The sequence below is a fragment of the Agrilus planipennis genome, unplaced genomic scaffold (assembly GCF_000699045.2).
Source record: "Agrilus planipennis isolate EAB-ADULT unplaced genomic scaffold, Apla_2.0 scaffold56, whole genome shotgun sequence".
In the NCBI taxonomy this organism is placed as follows: Eukaryota; Metazoa; Arthropoda; class Insecta; order Coleoptera; family Buprestidae; genus Agrilus; species Agrilus planipennis.
Window position 1 is genome coordinate 1452588 of NW_020438870.1, and position 26947 is coordinate 1479534.

A 26947-nucleotide genomic window follows, 5' to 3' on the forward strand; every position below is an offset into this window, starting at 1 on the left:
GAAGTGTCTGGAATGTATATAATCTAATAAATCAAAATATCTGTGTAAAAAAATAAAATATTCTGTAACCATAGTATTAAATAAAAATTTTTTATTGCAGTTTAATTAAGCGTTTGGCAAATAAATTGAAAATTATTCAAAATTATTAACTGTTTAAATAAGAAGTATTAGCCATCAAGATGTCTGTTTCGCCACCTTGTCCAGCGTTATCTGCTTGTCCAGCTCCTTGCTGTCCACCATGTGCACCGGACTGTTGTGTACCGTCTCTTTTATGTCCAAACCCATGTGTTCCGGCTCTTCCACCTGGTTCTCCACCAACACCTTGTGTTTATGTGCCTGTAGTTCAACCATGTTGTGGTCCATGTGGTCCTCCATGTTAAAAATAAATGCTTTATTTATTTTGTACAGTTAAAAATGAAAACATTCGTGCTAATAAATCATAGATAATTTTCTCGTTTTTGTAACAAAACTTTAATACTTTATAAAATGTATGAATTCTTTTCCTGGTAAATCGGTAGAAACAAATTTCTGGAGTTTTAAGACCGTTTTCTGTGGTAATATCCTTATGATTCTGTGATTTTTAGAAACCTAACTTCAGTTTGGTTTCCTTTCGTAACAGATACAGCGGGAAATGGCAATAATAATTTGTATTGAATTTAGCATTACATACACAATAAAAAAAACTGTTTTATCTATCTTTTAGAGTGGTTAGTGAGTTTAAGTGTAATTAAAAGAATTGAAGATAGTTTCTTATAATGGAAAAATCGTATAGTTTTTTACTAATTGCTTATTGTGTGCATAAAGCAGTACATAGCTCATGAAACCGTCAGAGTTTAATTCAATAGCTCTCCATGTACAGGACGTTTATTTACAGTAAAGTTTATCGCAAAACGAAAGGTCAGTCAAAAATAAAAAGTCTTCAAAACATACGGCTTTATATAACCTTCGTTAATTTTGGAAAAGCAACGCTAATGTATTGAACTTAACCTGCTATTTCAAGCTCTTTAAAATGGATGGTTCATTTAAAAGAAGTGAGGTAACAAACGAATCTTCTTTAGACATCGACCAACAGGAACATTTACAAGCTGAATTTCCCTTTTCTGTGCTTACTGTCCCATCAGTTAGTCCATCAAAAAGTCGGTATGGAAGGACCTGCAAACCAAAAATTTCAACAGATTATTACAACATTGATGACATATTTGAAACAACCAAAACCAAAAAACAAGCCGTTTCCAAAAACTTAAAAAAGATCAGTAAAAGTGACAGTGAAGTTACTCCTAAAAAATTAATTTCCAAGTATAAAGCTAATCACAACACAAATTTATCTTTTGTACATGTTACAGGAGAGACAAATTTTGCTAATTTAGACAGTAAAAATAATATTTCTTGCAGTGGTAAAAGAAAATTTAAATTAAATAAAAATAATTCACATAGTGTTAAAACTAAACAGGATAGATTAAGTACAGAAGGATTTTTACAAAATGGTAATTCAAAATTAAAAGAAAATGGAATAGATAATGTCCATCAGTCAGAAGAAAAACAGTTTGATGAAGATCTAACCACAAATTTGACCAAAGTATTTAAGATTATTTCTGATAAATCAGCTCTATTAAATGAAAAGCCAGATATTAATTTAAGAAAACACCCAGTTAAAACATATGGCAACAGAAAAAAATTTATGCCAAGAAGAAGAGTAGTAGAAAGTTTTGGATTGCCAGATTTGCCAATATTTCCTGTAGAAAATGAGCCACCCTTAAACAAATCAAACCAAGGGAAAGACATTTACTTTAAAGGTGCTGTGTGTGATGAAGATGCCAATACCGTTAATAAGAATGTATCATGGGATTTTAACTTGAATAAAGATGAGTTTGAAAAATGTAGTGCTAATAAAAGTGCATTTAATAAAACAAATCCAGCTGGTGTTTGTAAAAAAAATTCTTATGTGCCAAAAAAGGAGTTACTTTTAAAAGACGAGTTTGAAAAAATAAAACTAGAAAAACAAATCAGAAATAGATTATCTTCTAAACCACAAGAAAATAATGTCATTGAAAATATGGAAAATAACGTATCTACCTCAGAATGTCTTACTGTTGAAACATTAAGTACAAGGAATGATGAATCTAAGTCAACTAGAGAAAATGAAAATGAAGTTGTACCTCAAACTAATAAAGAAAAAGTCAGTAATATTGCAATCCATGACTTACAATTTGGTGTAAATAGCGATAGCTGCACTAAAAGTAATATTGTTTCCTCGTCTATTAAAACTCAAGCATTATTTATTTCTGATTTATCAAATAAAACTGATTTGTGTAAAATTGAATCCTGTGAAGCTGAAGTAAATATTGACGGTTTGAATTCTAGAGACACCCCGCAAAGAATGTTACGTTCACCTTTAAAGAAACTGAAACTTGAAAGAGGACAAATGTCAAAAACTCTCAGAAAAAGCCCTAGAATAAATAGCTTAATTACTAGTAATATTAAAAGGCAAAATCTGGGATCACAATCTGTATTAAAATTAACAAAAAATGTGACATTAGATAAGCCTGCACAGGAACCAGAACAAATAACAGAAGGGCTAAAAATGGTCACAATAAATGAACAACTACAAATAACTGAAAGTAGTAAGATAGATAAAAAATTAAAAAAAGTTGTAACAAAAAATTCTAAGAGTTCAATTTTAGATCCAGAAGAATTAAACAGCCATATTACTATAAATAAAAAAAAAACATCTGAAGTTATAGTAAATGATGGTTTTGTTAAAAAAGAAAAAAGAAATGCCAAAGAGGGCAAACAGTTCAAGATTGATGAGAAAATTGAAGTTTCTAATGAAACTCCAAATGATGTAACAATTAATTCTGATCAACAAAGATTAAAAATGTCGAAATTAATAGAGGTAAGTGCAATTGAAGAAAATAAAAAAAAAGGATTCAAAAATAATTTACCATTAAGAAGAAGTCCTATTAAGAGAAGCTCTACATTAAGTAACAATTCTCAAAGTACATCACCTAAACAGAGTCCTAGCGAAAAACCTGTTATAATGGAAGATGATCTGTTAAAAGAAATTGAGCAGATTACTCACACGTATTCTCCTCCAAAGGAACAAAAAGCAAGAAGGAAAAATTCTGTAAATAAATTTAGAATAGGAGAACTGTCTGCACCTAAAAATATTAAAGTTCCAAAAATTTCTAAACCAAAAAAAGCATCTTTAAAAACTAAAGAAGATAAAAAATATAATTTTAATAGCAGTAGTACGTATGAACAACCAATAAAAACGGAAGATTCAGTAAATAAACCTGTAGTAGATAAAAAAATTTCGAATTTGATAAATGAAAAAAGAGAAATATTCAAAGCAGAATTTTCAAAAAGAACCCTTAGATCAAGCACCTCATTCATTTCAACTATCGATGAAACAATAACTCCATACCTAGGTAAAAAGAAAAAAAGTAAAAACGGAACTCAAAGTCATACCAGTTTAGAAACTAGCAGTTTACATGAAACCACAGAAGTGCTACCCAAACATAATGCTGATAAAACGTTCCCCAATATGAATGAAACGCTACATATTAAAGAAGAAGTTGATGATATGCAACCAGCAGAGAAGGCTGTATATGAAGTGGGAGATTTAGTGTGGGCTCGAGTGGGTACCTGCCCATTTTGGCCCAGTATGGTATGTGTAGAACCAGGCACTGAAGTTTTGAGTAGAACATTAAGTAAGTACACAAAATCAATGTTGTTTCCCTTCATTTTTAATGATATTGCTGTCATTTTTAGTTAGGAAAGGCCCTCAACAATTTTATCATGTCAAATTTTTCGGAGATAGAGGAAAACGCTCTTGGATAAATTTTAGAAATATGTTTCCTTATCAAACAAAAAATGATTTGGAAGTTTTATTTAACAAAAATAAATCGAAGGTAATTAATAATGAAGTAAAAAAGATTTTGTTCTTTACTTTCAAGTTTATCTTTTTACAGCCTGTATTCAAGAAAAGTTCAGGACGAGCGAAACTTTATCAGTTTTATAAAGTTAGTAAACATTTTATACCAAAATGGAAAAAAGCAGTAGAAGAAATTGATTCACTCAAATTTAAAACGGTTTCCCAAAGATTAGATTTCTTTGAGACAGTGGCATTAGCAGTTTCCAATATTGTGAAAATAAAGAAGGAGAAAAAAGGTACAAATCAATTTAAGAGTCTGCCAGGTAAAATCGAAACTCTTGAGGAATATACTTCTCAAGAATTTATCAAAGACAAAATTAACTCAGAAATAAATAAATGTCATAAAAAGCATTTAGGAAAATTTGTTACAGCAAAATCACCAAAGAACAAAACTGACTTATCACCACCACGCCTTTTACGATCTCACGTTACTGGTGAGGACAGTCTAAAGAAAATGGAGAGTCCAAAACCTCATAAATGTAAATCCAACAAGTCAACATCGCGTGAGTTGAACTTCACAGAAAGGATATCTTTTAATAATTTTGTTTCCAAACATATCAAAGGTTTGAAAGAAAGCAAACCTGAGTTGGACGAAAAGAGCATGGAAAAACACCTACAAGACCTTTGGAATAATTTAAATCCGAGGGAAAAAAAGATTTACGGATTTTCATCAGATGTAACGTCAGAATATTCAGATTCCGATACACAGTCAAGCTCAAAAGGTAGTACGTCAAGTGCAATTCCTCATTCAATGGAAGAGCAAGTGAAACTTTACAAAAGAAACAATTTGTTCAAAAAGGTCAGTAGACAACGTGTCTGTAATTACTGTGAGAAACCAGAGGGTGTTTTGAAATGCAAAGGTCCTTGCAATGGCTTATATCATCCACAGTGCACAAGAATTATTAATTTGGACAACAATGAAGGCATCAAAATTAAAATAGAAAAAGAGGATGAGGACTGTTTGGAAGAAAAGCATGCCATCAAAATGGAAGATGATTGTTCGGACAAAGGTGAAACTGTTTCCAGTACACGTGTCGCAGATGTGTTAAATTCTGTAACTAAAGTAATGAATCCTATCACGAAAACAATGAATTCACCCGTAGGAAATGATGTCGAGGAATTCGATCCAAATAAGGAGATCAAAGTAGAGCAGATTGAAGAACATTTTAATAGTAATAATCTTCTCGAAAGACTTCTGGTTGCAGAAAATATGAACGATGATAATCGTGTAGAAATAATTTCAGTATATTCCGATGACTCAGATGACGATATTTACGAATTGCCGCCCATTGAAGCGACATCGAGAAGATTGTCGTTATTTGAACAGATTGATCTTAAAATGAAAGAGGTCATGGGAAAAGTTGGAGATAAAACTAGTTATGCCGATTCGACAACAGATCTGAGTAGTGGGGATATTACAGAATCTGAAGAAACACCAAAATCCGATAAAACGATTATTTCTGAAGAAAAACATGAACAAATAAATGATGAAAATGTTACTAACCTAAAGAGTTCCTCCCAGGTTTCTAGTTCTGCTATAGAAAAAATTGAAGCCGATGATAATTTCAGGTGCGCATTTTGCTTGAGAGATATTAGTGCTCCATGTTTTGTATGTGGCTTAGAAATCTCAACAAAAGGTGTATCTGTAAGGATAAAGTGTTCTTTGTATCAATGTGGAAAATTTTATCATTTAGACTGCTTAAAAATATGGCCTCAAACTCAGTGGTCTCTCATAAACAGTTCAAAATCGAAAAAGACTGACAGACAACTTGAATCATTTGTATGCCCTTCGCACGTATGTCATACATGTGTTTCCGATAATCCACGTGCTGCAATTTCCCGCTGCTCGAGCGACAAAGTTGTAAAATGTCTTCGATGTCCTGCGACTTATCACACTTCAAACATGTGCGTTCCCGCAGGCACCATTATTTTAAGTTCTTCTCAAATTTTGTGTCCGCGGCATCGAAAAAGAATACGAAATTCCGGAAAATTACCTAACAACGTGCAAACGATAAACACAACATGGTGCTTTATATGTTCGGAAGGGGGCAATTTGATATGTTGCGAAACGTGCCCGACAAGTGTACATCCCGATTGCCTTAAGGTTAATCTGATGGACGACGACACTTTTATTTGTGAAGATTGTGAATCTGGAAGATTTCCACTTTATGACGAAATAGTGTGGGCTAAATTAGGCTCTTTCAGATGGTGGCCGGCCATTATATTATTTCCTAACGAGGTACCCGATAACGTCAATAACCTTCCCCATCGAGAGGGAGAGTTTGTCGTTCGATTTTTTGGTTCTCACGACCATTACTGGGTCAACAGAGGTAGAGTATTCTTATTTCAAGAAGAGGATCAAGGAGGACGTTCACATCAGAAGCGAAAAATCGATCAACTCTTTAATAAAGCTATTGATGAAGCAGTAGCTGCTTATCGACTTAAAAAAGAATTTAAATCTCAAAAAGAATCTGAAGTTAAAAACGGCTTAAAACCACCTCCTTACATTAAAATAAAAGTTAACAAACCTGTAGGAAGTGTTAAACAAAATGACGGGAATACCAGCAATACTACTGCATGCGAATGTGATCCAAAGCAACCATTCCCATGTGGTCCCGATAGTGATTGTATTAATCGACTCCTTTTAACTGAATGCAATCCTGAATTATGTCCAGCGGGAGATCGATGCTACAATCAGAGATTCGAGAAGCGACAATATTCTCCCCTGGAACCGTACAAAACAGAAAATAGGGGTTGGGGTCTAAGATCGCTGGCCCCCATTAGAAAGGGAGACTTTGTTATAGAATACGTCGGTGAGCTCATAGACGACACCGAATACCAAAGAAGAATTAAAAGAATGCACGAAACTAAAGATGAAAATTACTATTTTTTAACGGTGGACAAGGATAGAATAATTGACGCAGGTCCTAAAGGTAGGTAGATTTTTAACAATTTGAATTAATAAACGTTTAAGGTTTGTTTAATTAATTTTGATTATCTACCATGACCTGTGTATTGGTTTTTAAAATAACTTCGATAAAGAAATGATTAAAATTCGATTTTATAATTATAAAAAATTTAAAAATTCTAGGTAACTTGGCAAGATTTATGAATCATTCCTGTCAGCCAAACTGTGAAACACAGAAATGGACAGTGAACGGTGATACCAAAGTGGGTCTTTTTGCACTAGAAGATATACCTGCCAATACAGAACTAACGTTCAATTATAATTTAGAGTGTGTTGGTAAGGAGAAAAAAGTTTGTAAATGTGGCGCTCAAACGTGCAGTGGCTTTATTGGACTTAAATTTAAACCGGTTTGTACACTAAATATTGCAAAAACATTATCATTTATTACTCATTTTTATTATAGGAAAGTACAAAGAAAGCAAAGAAAAAGGAAAGTTTGTCGAAGAAAAAAACGATATCTTCACCAACAACTGTAACAATCAACGACAATGTATGTTTTGTCTGTGAAAAATCAGGGGAAGTTCGGGGTTGCTGTTACAAAGTTTGTAACAAATTTTATCATCTAAAATGCGTTTCTCTACAATATTGGCCAGAAGGAAGTATGAAAATACAAATTCTTGATAAAAGAAGAGTGAAATTGCTATAAATCATATTTTTTTAGATAAATGGTTTTGCCCATCACATAATTGCAATATTTGTGGTAAAAGAACCATACGGTGCTGTTACAAATGTATTAACTCCTACTGTCCTTCACATGCTGAAGGAAATGTTCGATATGACAGAATGCTTGGATTTGTTTGTTCGGACCACGATCCGGTATTTTTTTTTTATTTCACAATTTTTATTAAGAATGTAATTAGATACCAAGGTTTATAATATTTTTCATAGAAGTAAAACTGACATTTTTTTCTATTTACTATTTATAGACGAATATAATTATGGAACTTAATTTATCGGTATAGAATATCACTATTTTACGGTAATTTATTTTTAAATCCTAGAATTCAATAGAGAGCCGTTTTTTCGTAAAAAAAAAAACAACTGAACGACTAAATATTTCCTTTTAACAATTGCATTTACGTATTTCTATTTGTAAATTTTTCTCTATAATTATGTTGATTTATATTTATTCGTTTTGTGTAATCAAAGTTTTCATTAATTTTAATTATATGAATAACTACCTTTTTTAAGTTCATGTGGACACCGTACAGGCATACATAAATACGAGGTTGTCAAGAGTTATATAGGCTCTACTTTTTTTTAATTGTTTATTGCTTGTACTAGCTATATTTCTTATAAACAATTAGAAATAGTTTCACGCGGACGATGACAATAATAAAAGCAATGTACTTGGTAATAACAGTAATAATATATCAAATGTATTATTCATCAACTGAAAGAGACGCCAAGAACAAACTCAACGTTAACAGCAGATATCAGTAAATGGTAACATACTGTCGGAACTCAATATTTTGCAGCATTTAAGTTATAAAACTGTTTATTAATAACCACAATGGTCATCTCGCTGCACGCTGGCTTCTTTAGTTGCAAGAAATGTTAAACTCTGACAAAATCGCTTACATACTAAATGAATGGGTCTGAACAACTATAAAAGGAGTACAAAATGTTTAAAAGGGAAAAATTTATTTACCTTGATCTGGTGATTAATAATTAAATTTAATTTGCATAATTATATCATTCTATTACAATATTATTTAAATCTTTAATAAACAATACCACAAGGTTTTTTATGAAATGATTGCGTTCTCAAAAGGATACTGTTAAATTTCAAAAAAAAAAAATCAGCAAAATAATTATTAATTCCATTTATTGCAGGCCAGGACGTTAGAAGAAAAGCCTCTTCAAAATAATACACCCAGAAGAAAATCGAGGGTTACTACTACAAAAGAGACGGACATTACCTCAACTACTGACGATATTGTCATAGAAGCGGAAATGCCATTGAAAGATATTAGAAATCAGAACAATAGTTGTGAAGAACACCCTTCAAAAGAAAAAATAATTTCAACAAAAGTCTATTTGAAACCTGAAGATGACTTTGCAGAGGTTCATACTATGACGTCAACACCCGTGAAAAAAAGTCAAAATCCGCAAATAGTAGAAGAAACAGGAACAGAAGAGGAAACGGAATTGCCTCACGCGGAAACTGCCTCCTCGGTATCGAACAAAAGAAAACGGCGGGTCAAATTGAAAAAAAATATGAGGGCCTCGAAGAAAATCAAATTGGAGGACAACGTGAAACAAAAACGTAATGTAAGTGTTTCGAACATATTAAGCAATATCAGTGTTCAAAATGAAGTGAAGTTATCTTCGACTGTTCCTGCGAGACATTTGCGAACTACGCGCAACAGCTTAAGTAATTCGACAAGTGACAAGTTCCTTAAACATCAAAGTGAACTCGAAAAAGACCTTCCAATCAGGAAGCGAACTAGATTACGGTATGAAGTAAGTGCGCAACAGAACTAATAACGTTTTAATCGTATTGATTGTTTTTACATTAATAAAAATAATACTAGTAGCTGTAGTAATATAAGTTACAAAACGTTCTATATAAGACCGTTGTGTCTGCCATTGGATATATGTATAATGTTTTGAATTATTTTTATTCTATTATTATTTTAGTTTTCGTAAGAATGTATTCATTTTGTACAGTCTGTATTTTGAAAAAGTGTGTATTATTGCTGCATTTTAAACGAGTTTATGCTATTTTTAAATTTTGATGCAACCGGTCTGTTTTTGTATAATAATTATGATATCGAACTAATTCATGCCATTTTTTTTTTAATAATTGTACATGTAGTAAATTTGTTTTGTTAATGTAATTTTACTTAGACAAGTTTATTTTTATAGTTTTTCTTGTGACATAGTCGTACGTCATACAGGAGAAAATCGAATGTTTCGTTCATGAAATTAAATAAAAAATGGTTTCCAAAAAATATTGAATAGATTTTCATTTTTCATGAAACCTTTAATTTCACTTATTAATTTTCTTTGTATATATACAGAATTATGCAATTTTAGATCAATTAATAGATGAAAAATTGAAACAATAACTTAAATTCAGCAAAATTAGTTTTAACCCAAGGCAAAGAAAGAGTATACTATACAAAAAGATTTCGATAAAATAAATCAGAAAGAGCTGAATACTAAAATTTAAGAAATTAATTTACTTTCAAGAAAAAAGTGCAAAAAATGGCAAATATTCTTTTTCTTTAATAATCGCATCGATTTTGATATGAGTTATTATGTTCAATATTTAAATTTTTATAGTGAAATTTAGTGGATGTATAAAGATTATAACAGTAGAGCATTTTTACATTTAATGTGGACTGTTATTAGCTTTGTTAATATTGATAACTTTTTTCTTATTTTCACTAAACAATGTTTCAGATAAGATTCTGATTTAAAAAAGAGCTGATTTCATTTTTATTCGTCTTAAATAGAGACACAGACAGATAAAACGTTTCCAAAATTAACAGAAATCTTAAATCTGCAATCTTTTATTTCGGCCTAATCATAGCCTAATAAAATACTCACGCGGACCCACGAAGCGAGTCGCCACTGTTTTGTGTTTATAAATATATGTACTGGGTGTTCAAATATATTCAAACACTACATACTCAATTTTAAATTCAGTTTGTGGGCATACCGTGTTTTATATAATAACGATTTTGTTTTCAGTGATTTGTCTATGTAATTAACAAAATCAATTTGGATTCTCTATAGGTCATTCAACAAACACCTTTTTTAAATTAACAAATATAAACTAATTGAAATAAAACTTGCTCACCAGCAGAAAGTGGGTCAACTCAGCAACTGCTCTACCGCGCTGTTGCTAATATATACGATGTGACGTAATGTACCTGTCGCAAAAATTCCTGTCAAAAATTTTGATTTTGACGTTGTGTGTGTTTTTTTCACAAAGTTAGCAGCGTTAATAAAAGTAACAATCGTTTTTACCAATTACCAATGGTATCTAAATCGTACGTGTTAATAATTTCTACAATTGACATTATTCGCCGTGCCTTTATAACGGTATTGAATTATTACCCTAATTAAAATCAGTAAAAGGTAAGATATTTTAGAACAATTATTTAGATTTCTATCTTGAAAAGTGTCTCTATGATAACACCATAGTACTTTCTGGTTCACACACTAATAAATAAAACAAATAATAAACGAAATAAAAAGTAGGTTAGGTTTTCTCCGTATTAAATAAAAGAAATTTTTAGTTTGTTTATATTTGTGTTTATGGTCCATTTTGACATTGGCATTGCTCAAAGTGTTTGCATTGCCAAGAGGTAGAATGATGCCAGAATTAACATTTTTGGCGCTATAATTATTCGTAACCTTAAGATCGCAATCAGCCATTATTTTGCTATAAATAACCTTTTTGTTTTAGATATGAATCTGCACTTGTATAGGAGCCCATAAATTTTCCAATAAAAAGAATCATCATTTTCGAAAAATACTAATCATGCTTAAATCTTGACAACAAACTCATTTCCCATCATACATGTATGTATGTTGCTGATAATCTCAGGACCTTCACTACTGATTGATTTGTCTACCAATACCTATTAAAATGAGTAATACATCAGAACAAAAATGGGTTTGTGAATATTGTACATATGAAAACTTCCCTTCTTCAATTAAGTGCACCATGTGCCGTGGTCCAAAGCCTTTCATCAGTGAAGATATTTATCGTTTGCATGATAATGATGAGAAATCTGTACCCAGTAGTAATTTGTCCAGTTTAGCAGCTGGTCCATGTGAAAATAAATCAAGAGATAACTGGTCTTGTGAAACCTGCACATTTTTAAACCATTCTAAAGATAATGTTTGCATACAATGCAGAATGCCTGCTCCCTCATCAGATCAGTCTAACATTATACAAAATGTCGATGGTGCACAGAGTTTGTCTCAATCTCGTATTAATAGTCCTCCTATTATTACTAGTACAGAGAATAGTAAATCTTCATCTCAACAAAAATGGAGTTGCCCTGTAAGTACAGTTTGTAATTAGTAGAATAGTGTATTTGTGTACACAAAAAAATGTATTGCCACTAAGGTTATTATCTAATTGTTTGTTTCTTAAAAAGAAGTAATTGTAGTCAACAACTTAGTTATATTTAAAATATGACTTCATAAACATACCACTGCCAGTAACTGATAGAATTTAAAGCAAATTTAAAAATAAAAAAGTCTTTTTTTTATTGAATTGTTTTCAACTGTTCAAGTTACTAGATACTTTTATGTTAGACAGTATTATAAGAAATTAAAAAAATATTTAGGCATGTACTTTGACTATTTGTTAATGCATTACACCAACAATATTGTAATTGTTTCATCAGTATTTTAATTGTAATTGTTCTTATATCTTAAATGCATTGTGTGCTTGTCACCTCCTAATAAATATGTACCAATTTTTGTCAAAGATGATACGTCAGGTGTTGAAATGCGGTTTAAGATTGCTCAACATTTTTATAGATTTTTGGGATTTAGTGTTTTATTTAGAGCAATTTATTGTTTGTGGTGTTTTTAAATTTATTTTGTCATAAAACTTAAAATATGAAAATGGCAATAATTTATCAGTATTGTATAAATTAAAATGATGAAATATTTTTAGATATGTACTTACGAAAATTGGCCTAAGTCTTTGAAGTGCGCTATGTGTTTTTATGCCCCCAGTAATTCACAAAGGTCTCAGTCATCTAGTCTTTGTAATCCGTCACCGGAAAATGAAGTAGATACTAATATAATTAATCAAGATGAAAGAAAATATAGCAGTACGAATATTATAGGTAAGATTGGTTTAGCCTTTTTCAATGTTTCTTATTTAATTTAAAACTCAAAAATCTATGCAGTACATGTGCATTGTTGTTTTTATCTTTTGTGAATAGAAAATCAGATTAATTTCAGTCTCATTCTATCTAGAAATTTTACACAAAATGCTACTGTAACTTTTTCAATAGTTTATAATGGGGAATATATTAAAGATAAAAAAAATTTTAGAGGGAATTCCATTGTGTATTTTTTATTTAGATTTTTATTCCAGATTCATCACTTTCGCAAAATCCGAATAATTTCGAAAACGACCGCAAGATGAGACATTTGCGGCGGCAGACTGATTGGAAATGGCTGAATGCATGCAAGGGCATTATTGAAGGTGACCCTAGTCCTGTAGAAGCGTACTTGTCCTCCGGCGGAGATCCTACACGCACCCTTACTTCTTCCGAAGTCGCGATATTAAACAGAGCGTCCGCCTACGATGTTGGACACACTTTAGTTCATTTAGCAATTAGGTAACAAATGAATACATTTATGTATATTGTTCATATTCAGATCATAGCTTAACATATTAAGTCACCGGTTTAATTCCAAGTCCGCCTGTCCTGGTCCGAGTTTTTCTGCGATTTCCTTGGATCATATAGGCAAATTTTAGGACAGTTATTTCGTCAATCCTGTCGATTATTCTTCAGCCATTACCCACTCATTCTCACTGTTCCTAAAAAAGGACTTAGAATGTAGGTCACTACTATTACTAGTTGGTAGGAATAAAACGCGCAAAAGTTTTTTTATACAATTAACTATTAATAAGTAGATTTATAACTGAAAAGAAGTAGGGAAATAGATACAAAAAAGGTAAAATCAGTTGAAATGAAATCACTAAATTAGATAATGTTTCGTCGACTCATTTTTTAATATAATTTTAATTAGTTAATACGTATAAAGTCATTTTAACGAAAACGAATAATACTGGTGATTATTATTGCAATCAGATGTTAGTTATTGAAGTATTTTAATGAGTTAGCTTCAATATTTATTTTTTAAACTTGATTCGAACGTTAACTTATACATCTGCATATTTATTGTTTGATCCAGTAACATTATAATTTATACATTAACTACATGCACAAACTACAACCTATAGCATTCCTACTTTACTTTTCTTTTTGGAAAATAATCAGTTTAAGGATTCAAGAACTAAGTCACTAATCTTATAAAACCAAAGACGAGAGTATGATTGCCACATAGAAAGTTATCATATATTTAGGTTTATCAAAGTTTTAGGAAAAGTAATAGAATTATCGAAATATGTTTTACTAGTTTTTTTTGTATTTTAAGTTTAAACACTTTTTTTAGAGAAGATAACAAAAGATTCTTTTTAGATTTCAAAGGGAAGACTTATTGGCAATTCTTTTGTCTCAAATAGAAGGCTCGGGTTCAGGAGTTAAACGGGTGCCTAGTTATGTCGCACCCGATTTAGCGGCTGACATAAGACGTCACTTTGCTAGCACCATAAGACAGAGAAAAGGCAGTTTTCCATGCAATTTCGTTACCGAACTTCCCACGTTTGCTTTACCTGCTGGTAAGTATAATAAATCTAAAATCTAGGGTAGCCTTGATTGAGAAAATTAATTTTAAAATTCTAACGTGCAATATTGCAGCGAATTTCCTAATTAAAATAAGCCTAGTGAATATATGAATAATTTGTTTAACACACAAGCACTTTATCTAACAGTCGGTTGTTTATATCACTATGGATTCATATCAGTATGCATTTATTTCGTTCACACACTGTTTTTTATCAATTATCGAGTATATCCTGGCGGATGCTGGTCCCTTTACTTAGACTATATTGTAATGTTCCAGATTATTGCAAAAATTTTTAAGTTGCTTTTGTCGTGCAGACTGTTCGCTGCATAATTTAGTTCTCTTACAAAAGGCGTCGCCGGTATCGACTGTGGTATTCGGTATTTGTTCATAACAATTTGTTAGGATACAATCATGCCATTTACAAATATCTATAACAGTGTTCATATTTTGTAGAAGTGGACGAGTTACCGGCAGCTGTTCAAGAACAGCTGTTTACCGAGCTCTTGGACAAAGATGCGCAAGAGCAACTCGAGAGTGAACCGGCTGTCATTAATTGGTCTTTGGAGATTACTGTTAGACTGGGATCGCGATTGTACGCTTTATGGAATCGGTCCGCGGGAGACTGTCTTCTTGATTCTGTGATGCAGGCCACATGGGGCGTTTTCGATCGTGATAATACGTTGAGGAGGGCGCTGGCTGAAACGTTAGGTCAAGCAGGTCATCTGTAAGTAGCAAAACATTGAGTTTAAGTAAACGTAAAAAAATAATTAATTTTATTATTAAGTACTTTTATAATTCAAAAGAAGGAGTNAGTGCGCCTTATAGTCTTTTCAAGTGCAAATAATAATATGATATACATTATTACGTATTGTTGACGTCCCTAACCGGTTTTTACGTTATTTTAGCGTGTATCACGCTTGGAATGTATCAGATACATGCATAGCCACTTTTTGCATGTTTTGTAAGCACTTGCTGTTACGTGTGTTGTTGCAATGTGAAAATTCCCGTTTAGTTCAGCTTCACTTTCATCTGAAGTGGGTTGACTATCTACACATTTAATAACGCGAATAAAATTCACGTTTCTAACGGCACTTCCTTCTTGAAAGCTGTCACTTGATAAAAAAGAACTCACAAAGAGAATATAAATGCATCTACATTTCTCCTCTCAATCATTTTTATTTAACGATTTATTACAGTTGACTGATTTGTTAAGTAGCATTTCTTTTTCCTTCACGCACCAGTTATTCCTGATACCATTTGTTGATTAACATGTAAAGAAAATTTTGTAGCAGAAATAGATTGATTGTAAAAAATTGTGTAGACACCACAATATTATCTACAGTAAAGGATATCAAAACTGGCAATATTGGGATCCGTCAAATGGGCATACATTTTATTTTGCTTATTCTCTCTACAGACTGACTGATTTTTTTGGATTAAATTTTTTTTCCATACTTCAATATTTACTCGTTCTAAGCTTCAGATAAACAGTCAGAGTTATATAAAATGACTTTAAAGTGACTTTGAAATCGATTTTTATAAAAAATTAAATGTAGATATTGGAGACTGTAGTAAAGAAATAAAAAAACCAAAGAATGATTTTAGAATGATTTTGAAATCGGTTTTTATTAATGGAGACTGTGGTAATGGAGTAAATAAACTAAAAGAGACTGGTCGAGCCAACATTAGAAGTAGGCGAGAAATGTGTCTGCAGTGAAAAGTTTTAATGGTAATTAGGGTGAGTCTCTTTTAGTTTATTTACGGTTTTTATTATGTTTTTATATCGTAATTGTTAGTGGTCCGATTTTAAGAACAATTTAATAATAATTGTCTAATAAATAATTGAATAATTGCAAATTTTTGAAATTATATGTTAGACCAATAATTAATAATAATGTTCTTTTTTATAGATAGAAAACTTATATGTATATCAGTTTTTATTTTTCAACTTTTTTATAGGTTAAAAACATAACGAATAAAAAATTTACATATGCATGTTATTCCTGGAAAGATTTTATTTGGTTGGTTTATAGAAAAAAATGTTTGGTTTATATGAAGTATATATCTAATTATTAATTTTGCTCAGTTAATTGGGAAACACACTATGCATGTTTTTTTCTTTTTAATGAACAGCTTCTATCCTCGTTGGAAAGAATACGAATCGAATCAGGCGTCGTTACTACACTTCTCTCTCGACGAAACGCAATGGGAAGAAGATTGGACGAGTTTGATATCTTTAGCTAGCCAGCCCGGCAACAGTTTAGAACAACTACACATTTTCGCACTTGCTCACATCCTCAGAAGACCTATCGTTGTTTATGGGGTTAAATACGTCAAAAGTTTTAGGGGCGAAGCGTTAGGTTACGCAAGATTCGAAGGTGACTTTTGTTTTCATTTCCTTCGCCTTTTTAAATATTCTACCTAAAATATTTTTTATAATTAATTTTTATTTGTGTAAAATATTTTTAAATTATGGAATATTCATATTTAAATTATAAAATTATGCATTTCTAGTTCAAATTATCGAATTATTTGCTCAATTTTGTTATTGTTTTCAGGGGTTTATTTGCCGTTACTTTGGGAGCAGAGTTTCTGCGTTAAAACTCCCATAGCGTTGGGATATACTAGGGGACATTTTTCCGCACTCGTACCATTGGAGCCATACAGCAGTCGTTTAGATCGTCCACAGTCAAACCATCAAGACGAACTACAAAGTATTTTTTTGCCGTTAATGGATAGAGACAGGAAGTTGTTACCAATTCATTTTTTGACTGAGTCAGAGGTGAGTGATAGTTAAGTGAAAGTTCCTTTCCAGCCCCTGTTGGAAAGTTATATTATAGTGTTTGCATTGATATTTAATTTTAATAATGTAATTATTGAGAAATAATAGAAAAAATGGCGGCTGCAATATTTCCAGCACGTTAAAGTATTTGTTGTGGAGTAATAGGTTGTTAAAGTAAAGCCGCTAGTAAAGATTTTAATGTTATTTTTAATTATCGACCAAAATGTCGGAATTGTTCTAATGGAATAGAAAATTTTTCTGGTATTTGCTTTTTAAACCACGCCTACAGGTCAATTCGCACTATGAATTATTTACCCCCTCTCAAACAGTGTAAATTATACAGTGACAGTATGAACCCAACGGTAATTTATTCCTACTTAGAAAGAACGATAAAAATAGTAATAGAAAGAAATTGACGTAAATTGGATAAGCTCGGGCTTACGAAAATATCCAATCTCGATACTACAAGTTTCGCTTCTGTTGTATCTACTGAGTTCCACACATTCTCGTTTGTATTGCAAAAATTGTTTTTGCCTTTAATTTTATGCAAATATGTATTTTATTTTTTTATTTATTTTTAGTTGGGTAGAGAAGAAAATATTCTCAGACAATGGCTGGATGTATGTGAAACAGAAGGAGGAGTGTTAGTAGCACAGCAATTCTTGCACAAGCGACCTTTGCTCGTAGGACAGATGGTGGAAGAATGGCTGAATCATTATAGAAGGCTTGCGTAAGTTTCTTTTTTTTTTCTTTAATTACAAGTAAGTATCCTTAATAGGTGCATTTGGAAAAACAGAATGAAAATTAATTATCGCAAAAGTTTCTAATCTATTGCTCTATTAGAAATCAGCCAGGTGTCACTTTTCTTAATTTATACATATAATATGTTTCACTTAGAAAATTCATCACTGGAATATATTAATATTAATATAAAGAAATTGCGATGAAAATTGTGGGACCAAATGTGACAATGCATTTAAGTACATCTCTGTTTCAGTTACATTTTGAAAGGGTAACAATGTAAAATTTGTATAATATCGCTTGTAATACACATAATGTAATTAATGATTGCCAAAAATTTTAATAACTGTATAGTTTCGTTAACCTTTAATTTCCCCAAATTATTAGAAGTTACCTGTTCATACTTTCTTACTTTATAGACTGACAGTGGATTTTCCTAAAATTTTTCAAAACAAGATTCAGCTTTATTCATAATGGAACATAAATTAAAANAATGGTTGACATTATTTTGCATTTAGTTTTTTTATGTTAGCTGTAATTTCGCTTAAAGCATATCCCAAGTCATGTTCCACATTTAGAAGGATTCTGGTCTTTGTCTTCAGTGTAACCACAGTTGAAAATCCACTCTCACATCTATAGGTGGTGGCAAAGGGTATTGGCATTTTTGAAGCTCTGTTAGCTAGAGCAGGATATCCGTCAGCAGCTTTTCGCCAAAATGTGCCAAAAGATCATAATTTTGAAATTCTACTCTGCAAGAAGTATTCTGGCATAGTCCAAGATATCCCACTTTGGCCGCCAGGTATTCATCTATAATATCATCCGTAGTAAATGGTCTTAATATCCAAGAACTGGACTAACAATTATCCGTATCCGGAAAATATTGCTTCAGTGAGTTTATTGTTGCAGATAAATGCCTAACCACAGAATTTTCAAATGTGATCTTGTTTGGTTCAATATTTACCAATTGTGCATACAGTTGTATAAACATCGACACATCTGTAATTTTATATTTTTACCATCTAGCTACGTATTTTATCAGATTAGATCTCAATTATTAGGTTCTTTGTTACCCCCACAGAATAATTGATTTACCCCCGCGGGGGTAATTACCCCCAGGCTCTAAATCACTGTACTAAGCGGACTCTAAATCGCTAGGTCTAGGAATATTTTTCTAGATTTAGCAAGCTAGCCAAAAATCGAATGTATTAGTGGACATCTCTCTCCCTTGTACTTACTGCTCGCAGAGGAAGCAGATTTAATTAATCTGCCGTCTGGTAAATAGATATATCCTACAGGATTCCTTTTTAAAAGCTTCGAAAGCTGATCTATTAGTAGCAACCAGTACTCCTACAATTACATAGCGCTTAGGAAATGCATGTGTTAGATGTATGTCGATTTTTTTTTTTTTTCTAAATGCTCAGACTAAAATTTATACTTAATATTTGTCGAATAACGTAAGAAACTTCGTTCCTACCGGGTGTCCCACGAATAACGAAAACATTAAAAAGATTCTTGTTTCTCACTTCTAGTAACGTAGTATCATAGGTAATATTCATAATAAAATCGTTTTGGAATCATTAGACATAATAATTTAATAAAATTTCCAATGTANTACTAAATTATTCTAATCCTTCAGTCATTCCAATAAAAGTTTCAGAACTAATTTACAATATTTTAAAACTTTGACTAGTGATAATGGAAAAGCCATTTATTACTTTGGCTGTCTAATGTTATTGTTATTGATGAATTAAACTGTTAATAAACGTTAACATGAAACAAGTTTTACCAGTAGGATTTTTTTTAACAACACATCTTCATTAATTAACAAAAGATTTAAACAAAAAAAGGATTTGTCTACATAAGCATGCTACTGATCTTAAAATTGAAAAATGTTACTAACATTTACAATTGCTTTTCTGGTGTTTTTTTAATAATTTACAATTGGTGCTCATGGCATAAAAAAAAGGAGTCGCATCCCAGATTCATACATTATGCACTACATGCGAACAGAATTACATCCATGATATTTTTGTATTAACGTAAGGGTTTGTCATAATATTTTATTGTTATAACCAAAGTTGAAGCTTGCTTAAGTTATGTAACAGTCCGATAAATAACCAACTAACTTGTAAACTAACTAATTACAACAGTACCTAATTTTTCGTGCTAATTTTACACGGTAATTAATTAAAAAAGCATATCCAATTAATTTATCAACTTCCCACTTTAATCGTATTGATTACATATTTCTGTTACATTTTTTTTGATTTTGTACATTCAAAATTACATTTAGTAGGAAAAATGTTGTTCACGTGAAACAATAAGTAAATACGAAAAAAAATTGGACGATCTGTAAAATAAATAAAACTTTCTCTTTAATTGAAATTAATTGGTATATATTGGCAAATTTTTAATTTCCATTATGCTTAAGTGGGCAGCACTTTACGATATTTCATTATTGATATAATTGTTTTTATAGGCAAATGACTTTAGCCCCATTCTCCAGACGTATTCCCATCCAAGATTTTTCAAGTGATGGGGACACTGACGACGAATAGCAAAGGTGAAAGTCGTGCTCTACGAAAGTGAATTGAAATTAATTATACATTAACAAAAACACTTAGAGAGAAAGAACCTCCTTTATAAATACTAAACACAACTTTTTTTGAATACCGTAACAAATCCTAATAAATAATAATAACTATTATAACGATAGAATTGCAAACCGGTAAATTGGCCCTGACAAATTCTAAAACATTATTTTAAAATTGAAAAGAAATCTCCAGTTTGTTATTTCTCACATTTCAATCAATCATAGTAAAATACTATAATGTAATAGATATTAGTCAATGTGCAGATGATATTTTTTTGTTCTTGTTTTACTTTTTGGTGTAATAGAAATCCGTGGTTGTCCTTACCGGTGGCACCTGTACACGTGCACATGCTGTATTTTGTTTTTCTTTTTTGTTGGTTGGTTGTTCGTTCATACTGATTATAGATCGACAGGCAGACATATTAAATAGTAGCGTAGAGCTTAGGCTTCCACGGCCAATTAATAAAGAATTGATGTTTTCTGGTCAAATACATCATTATCAAAAGTACAAATCAATTCTGCCAGACGTTTTGTCTGCGTCTGTGATAGCCATCTTCAGTGGATTGTGTGACTATAATACTGCAATTATATGCTACGTTGTCACCAATCCACTGAAATGTCTAACAGTTGGAGACGAAACGTCCAGCAGATTAAATTTCTACCGTCGATACGATTCATCGATCAGCACGAAAAACATCAATTTTTAATTAAATAGTAGCACTTTATTTCACGATGGAATGGATCTATTGCGAGTACAAAATTGCCTGGTAATATTCGTCTTTTTAAAGGGTTGTTGTTGTGGAGCTCCTTTTTAGGTTTCATTTAGATATCGGTCGCTTTTCTTGTTGAACGTTGTCTTTTTGCTTTTTCGTAAGTTCCACTTATGCAAGTAATTACTTACGATATTCTCAAGAGATAATTTTGTTGGGTGGGTTATTCTAACAATGAATTGGTGTACACAAGTGATATGATACTGTCAGTACTTGTTACAGTTTTATGTATAATCTTTTCCTGCATGTCGTTGGTTAATGTAAAATATTTTGTATACAGGGTGACTTATATTACATATTTGCCTATGAGTCATAGATGGTGATGTTTTTGGGAACACAAATCTTTAGATTCACATGAGTTCATATTTACGCTCATTATTATAAAAGTATATTCCTTTTGCAAGGTCTGATTGACTTCCTCAATGCATGAAGATGATTGCTACAACCTGCTATAATGGTTGGTTTCTTGCTATATTTTTGTTACCTTTTTCCTGTGCTTTTCGACTATAATGTAGGTTTTTTTTAGACAAAAGCTTTTCACCAATCATTTTTAAATTAATTTTAATAAATTTGAACGCGGTTTACTTAATGCTTTTTTTTATATTTTGGTCGAAAATATGGGGAAAGTGTTTAAAAAAATGATAACAAGGCCTAATTTTATTAAGCAATTAAAAGTACGCTATCGTGCAATAAAAATTAAACCGTAATGCTCCAATTGGGAAAAATAATATTCGTTTAAATTTTAACTTTGAGCTTTTATAATCCACTCTCTATGTACGACACAAAAAATTTGAATACTAAAAATATTAAAAAAAAAATCATGGTGACGTAATTCTCTTAATTTTGTAATTCAAAACATCACACTAAATTGAACTTGTGTGTACACAATAGTATATCTATGTTGGTCATGACACCCTGTATATTATCTTACTGTTATCTTTCATTCTCTCTTCATTTTCTTGTTGAGCTTTAGTAATGTTTTACAACATTTTTATACAAAAAATTACGATATTATCTGAATTTAAATATTAGGAAACATACTTGTAATTGAAATTTTGAGACTAATGAGTATTATAATATGTGGTAAAGATATGCCAAATTCAAGCAGTATTTCTCGATATGGATGTTTTATTTTAAANATGGTCCCCACCCCCTTCGTGGGTCGGATCGAATGATGAGGTCTCCCCCACCACTGCACCATAAAAAGTTCGTGGCGGTCTCACCCCCATAAAAAGTTATGGGGGTTAGATGGGGGTGAGGGTAGGGAGGATCGAAAGAGGGTGGTCACCTTAGTAAACCCCAAAAAAAAATTGCTGCGGTCTCACCCCCATAATATGTTATGGGGGTTGAAAGTTGATTATTTTGACAATTTTCATACACTATAATTCAAATAAAATTCAATAAAAAAATTATTTTCAAACGGGTCGAGATGGGGGATCGAAAGAGGGTGGTCACTTGAACAAAACCCGATAACCTAACCTAACCTACCCTATTGATAAGGATATTTAGATAGTGTTTTATATAAATTTCTCAATATTTTTATGTATTTTTCATTAGTTTTACCTTTGAATATTGTTTAAGAATGACTAGGTAGGTATATAAATATTTACATGCCTAGAAATGTATAAAAATTGGCATATTTATTAACTTTGAACCCCCATAACTTTTTATGGGGGTGAGATCGCTACGAATTTTTTATGGTACAGTGGTGGGGGGACCTCCTCTTTTGATCCCCCCACCCCCTTTGGGGTGGGAGCCATCATCTAAACCTTTACCGATACATTTTTCAATTTTCCCTGCTACAATTAATTTATTAATGCAGTGCCTGATTTATACCTTTCTTAAGAACAAGCCACTTTACTTTGTGCCGCCCCTCCCTCCTCCCTACCTATCTTGGTCACTTATACACTAGTAAGGATATTTTATTATATGTAATTATCAAAGAGTGGCATTATCTTTCGAAAAATACAACGTGGTATGGGAAAATTCGTGCAAAGCCATCAGCCATCTTTTCATACAAATAACAAAGGAATATGCATATGTTTAATAAAAGCAATTTAAAGCTACTGAAACGTATTACGCTTTGTTCAAAAGATTTTCAGAGTTCAGTTAGTTTAGAACAGTTTCAGAGAAGCAAGAAATATTTTCAGATAGACGGGATTCTATACGTTCACACAATTATGCATTTTCTATTGAATGCGTCATGTCTATATTCGGTAAAAATTTTGCTTTACTTGCATATTACAAGTGAGGCTATTTGGTGCTTTTATAAGTGTTTAGTTGCTTTGTAGAGAGTTTTCTATAGGGTATTGTACTATATTCCAGGTCCGCGTTTTATATAGGTACTGTTGAAAAAATATATAGTACGCAAAAGTACTATACATTCAACACCCAAATCTAACAAACAAATTTTTCATTTTAAAAATTTATGAACACGAGCCTTTATGAAGAATGAAATTAATGAAAACAGTAAAGTTCAAATTTGAAACCAAAAAATGTTGCAGTCTTTAGAAGTAAAAACCCCTACATAAAGTTATGAAATTTATTTATTTATTTTTTTGAATCAACGGGCTGANTTAATTCTTAACCAAAATATGTAATTTAGAAATTAAAAAATATGATAATTATCTACTTATCGTAGTAAATTGAATTTCTGTTGGTAACTGAAGTATTTCATTTGCATGACAAGGGGACTTAGGTCTTATTTCATGTCCAAGTCCAACTGAATCCACGATGTAGCTTTTACATATGCTAGTCGCATAAACTAATCCATGGAGAAAAACATTTTCTTTGTACGTCGACAGTTTAAAATTTTAGATTATGGTGCTTAGACTACTCTATATTTGGAAGATTGAGATGTTTTGAACAACGGGATAATTCGAACGTTCGTATGATTTTCCCATTGAAAACATTAATCAATGTTCTCTATGTCATATTCTCTTAAATCATTAAAAATGTGCTTTCACATCACCCATCATCGATAATATACTTTTTAAGTGGATTATAAAAATTTTATTTGATAAATTCACTAATAATTATTGTGGTTAATAGTAATGAAGTTTTTTTTTAATCTTTTTAGTATCACCAGGCTATGAAATAATTTTTGCAATTTGTTTGACAATTATATTTTAATCAAAATAATTTTGTAATGTTCCATTTTATTGTATCTGCTGTAAATAGTTGCCTTATTTAGTGGTTTTAAAGTTACGCCACTGGTATACTACCAAAATGCGTCAGCGCCTTCTTTCACCGAAATTCAAAAGTACGATAGGGCTCGCCCATTTTATCTGTTTTGACGTGTTGTAATTTTAACCAAATTCAGGCGAAATCGGCTACATTTCGCCATAAATAACGGCATAATGTATTAAATTAAGTGTGTGGTATTATGTAACTCATTCAAAAGGCATCTTGGAATCCCTTCCATTCACAATGGGTAAGTTTATTATTGTAAAATAATCGTTACTTAACATGAAAATTGATTTATCGTAACCTTCCTATTTTGCAATGGTTCCTTGAATGGAGTTGCAGGTATTGTTTAATGAATCGGTGGATATTCCATAAGAAAATAATATATTTTCTAACCGCATTTTTTACCGGCGTTTTTACTAAAGAAACGTGGACAATAGCCAATTTATTTGCACTTCTCCATTACTGTAATAGATAATTCAACGTTGTTACCTGTGTTATTAAGTAACTAATTTCGTACATCTTTTTGAAAGTAATGAAATTAAATTTCCTGTTTATTAATTTGCTTGGTAATTCAATTAAGTGATCGTTGTTTATCAATAGGATTGCCGCTCGGTATACAGCCAATTTGAGTACTTAGATAATCAATATTTCTAACTAGTCTCTTGTAGCTTGTAACTGTTTAAAGAATCGAAATTACATTTTTTTAATGCAATCGTTGATACTTATTTTTGATCGTATATACAAATTATAAGTATTTAAAATCTACATATGTCGGTATTTTATTTTCTTATATTAACACACCTATGTAGGTACTAATGTTTTTTTAAATCTCTTAAAATTCTTTTATCATGTTTATTTAAACATTTTACGGCTATCTTCACTGATAACGTACCTACTTACAGTTTTATAATTTAATTTCAGTTTCAGTTAGTCAGAGTTTATATTTAGATAAATTTCATAGATGTTTATACATAATTAAATCTAAGTAGGCATCTTGCCTAGTTTAATTACGATTATTTTTTATTGTATTTTAATAATGGTGTAAGGAGCTTTGAACGAGAATTCCAAAATCATTGTTACATATTAATAATTGACAGTTGAAGATTATTCCTGTTAAAACGACGTTCAGTTATAAACTTCATTAAAAACACTTACAANTTTAACGTGTTTTATTATTTTAATAAACAATTTTACAATTTGCGTGCACAGTTCCTATGTAAATTTTTCCCTCATTCGAGTTATAAATTTTGCTAGCCAATACTTTTAGGCATCCTTTTGTTATGCCAATATATAGTTTGTACTCTACCAAGCACTCTTGATACGTCTTAAAGCCCGCTGGGATCATCTTCGTGATGTAGAAAGAATTTTTCTAGCGATTTCGCCGCGTCTAAAGCTTCTTGAATGGTGGGCACTGCTGACTCCAAAGGTTGTTGGTCCTCCCGTATGTGGTCGTGTTGTTCTACCTCTTCTTTTTTTACTACTTCCAGAGTTATTTCTTTATTGACACTTGGAGCTTTTACACTCGTTTGGCCATTGTGAATCTCGTGACAATGCTTGAACTTTCCCAGCCATCCTTCTGAAGCTTTAAAGTCTGTAATACCAAGCTGTTTAGCGAATTTTTTAGCTGTCGACTTTAAAATGGGACCGGTGATGGGCACATTGTGCAGATGTTGTGTCCGAATCCATTGTGCCATAGTTCGATCCAAATCTTCGAATTTTGGCTTTCTCAGCTTTTTGCAGAAAGAACCCTGGAATTCTGCTTGCAACATCTTCTCCAGTCGAAGGAGTAGTCCGTCGTCCAACATCACTCTTGTTTTCCCCTTGTTCTATTTCGCGAATAAGGAATGTTTTCTGTTTTAACCACAAAAAAATTTTCTTTTGTTGCAATCCATACGTACCTGTAAGAAAGTCAAGTTAACACTAACTGACGCAGTCTTGAAAAGAACATCCGGTACAATAACGGGACGGTAAACAAGAGCCGCAACGATACTTACAATAAAACAAAAGAAAGGCACGTAATAAACATTGTTTTGCGTCGGAATAATGGCGCATTGTTTCGCTAGAGAGAGTGGGCCACTTCATTACAGAGTAAATTAACTTATAAAATTACAAGCAAACTAACTAAGACATTGTTAAAGAGTTATTCCGAAGTTTTTACTTCTATCCCAAAACATCTTATAATATTTACTATAATATCCTATATCATAGTGCAAATTTCCCTTTAATTTATATCACTTAATATTTGACGTACTGTTTCGACTTCTCGTTCGCACATTTCTTAATAACAGCTGTCATGTATCAATTATATCCCGTGTGATGCTGCTCACTTATTTATATTGCTACGATTTCTGAATATTTCTGTCGGCGCTCCTGGTATCGATTGCCGCCTGCGGCGGTCTCACCCCCATAAGAGGTTATCGGGGTTGAATGTTGATTATTTTGACAATTTTCATACACTATAATTCAAATAAAATTCAATAAAAAAATTATTTTCAAGCGGGTGGAGGTGGGGGATCGAAAGAGGGTGGTCACTTGAACAAAACCCGATAACCTAACCTAACCTACCCTA

The 26947-nt window shown here is 31.7% G+C and overlaps 3 protein-coding genes and 1 long non-coding RNA gene across 6 annotated transcripts; 2 read left to right on the forward strand and 2 right to left on the reverse strand.

Annotated features, from left to right (window-relative positions):
• Window positions 1-48: 48 nt before the first annotated feature.
• On the forward strand, window positions 49-9699 carry LOC108732676. 2 transcript variants are annotated; one of them, XM_018463613.2, is made up of 9 exons: window positions 49-2621; window positions 2682-3710; window positions 3772-3911; window positions 3972-4170; window positions 4306-6867; window positions 7026-7249; window positions 7306-7501; window positions 7564-7718; window positions 8739-9699. In XM_018463613.2, the coding sequence occupies exons 1-9, from the start codon at window positions 1010-1012 to the stop codon at window positions 9387-9389; spliced, it is 6768 nt and encodes a 2255-aa protein (XP_018319115.1). In that variant the 5' UTR covers window positions 49-1009; the 3' UTR covers window positions 9390-9699. The 2 variants fall into 2 exon arrangements, with proteins under 2 accessions (XP_018319115.1, XP_018319114.1); XM_018463612.2 differs by having other exon boundaries at window positions 49-3710.
• Window positions 1071-10789, reverse strand: LOC108732680. The gene is made up of 3 exons (XR_001937115.1): window positions 10714-10789; window positions 5439-5577; window positions 1071-1152 (listed from the first exon to the last, which is right to left on the reverse strand). It is a non-coding gene; the product is annotated as an uncharacterized LOC108732680 (long non-coding RNA).
• Window positions 10790-10821: 32 nt separating this feature from the next.
• On the forward strand, window positions 10822-22327 carry LOC108732677 (ubiquitin thioesterase trabid). 2 transcript variants are annotated; one of them, XM_018463615.2, is made up of 10 exons: window positions 10822-10994; window positions 11326-11928; window positions 12553-12727; window positions 12982-13228; window positions 14096-14295; window positions 14757-15027; window positions 16437-16681; window positions 16862-17085; window positions 17667-17815; window positions 20306-22327. In XM_018463615.2, exons 2-10 carry the CDS (start codon window positions 11509-11511, stop codon window positions 20382-20384), a joined length of 2010 nt encoding a protein of 669 aa, XP_018319117.1. In that variant the 5' UTR covers window positions 10822-10994; window positions 11326-11508; the 3' UTR covers window positions 20385-22327. The 2 variants fall into 2 exon arrangements, with proteins under 2 accessions (XP_018319117.1, XP_018319118.1); XM_018463616.2 differs by lacking the exon at window positions 10822-10994 and adding an exon at window positions 11130-11224.
• A 3258-nt stretch (window positions 22328-25585) lies between these two features.
• Window positions 25586-26446, reverse strand: LOC108732675 (tigger transposable element-derived protein 7-like). Its single transcript, XM_018463611.1, has 2 exons — window positions 26277-26446; window positions 25586-26204 (listed from the first exon to the last, which is right to left on the reverse strand). Exon 2 carries the CDS (start codon window positions 26181-26183, stop codon window positions 25704-25706), a length of 480 nt encoding a protein of 159 aa, XP_018319113.1. The 5' UTR covers window positions 26184-26204; window positions 26277-26446; the 3' UTR covers window positions 25586-25703.
• Window positions 26447-26947: the final 501 nt, after the last annotated feature.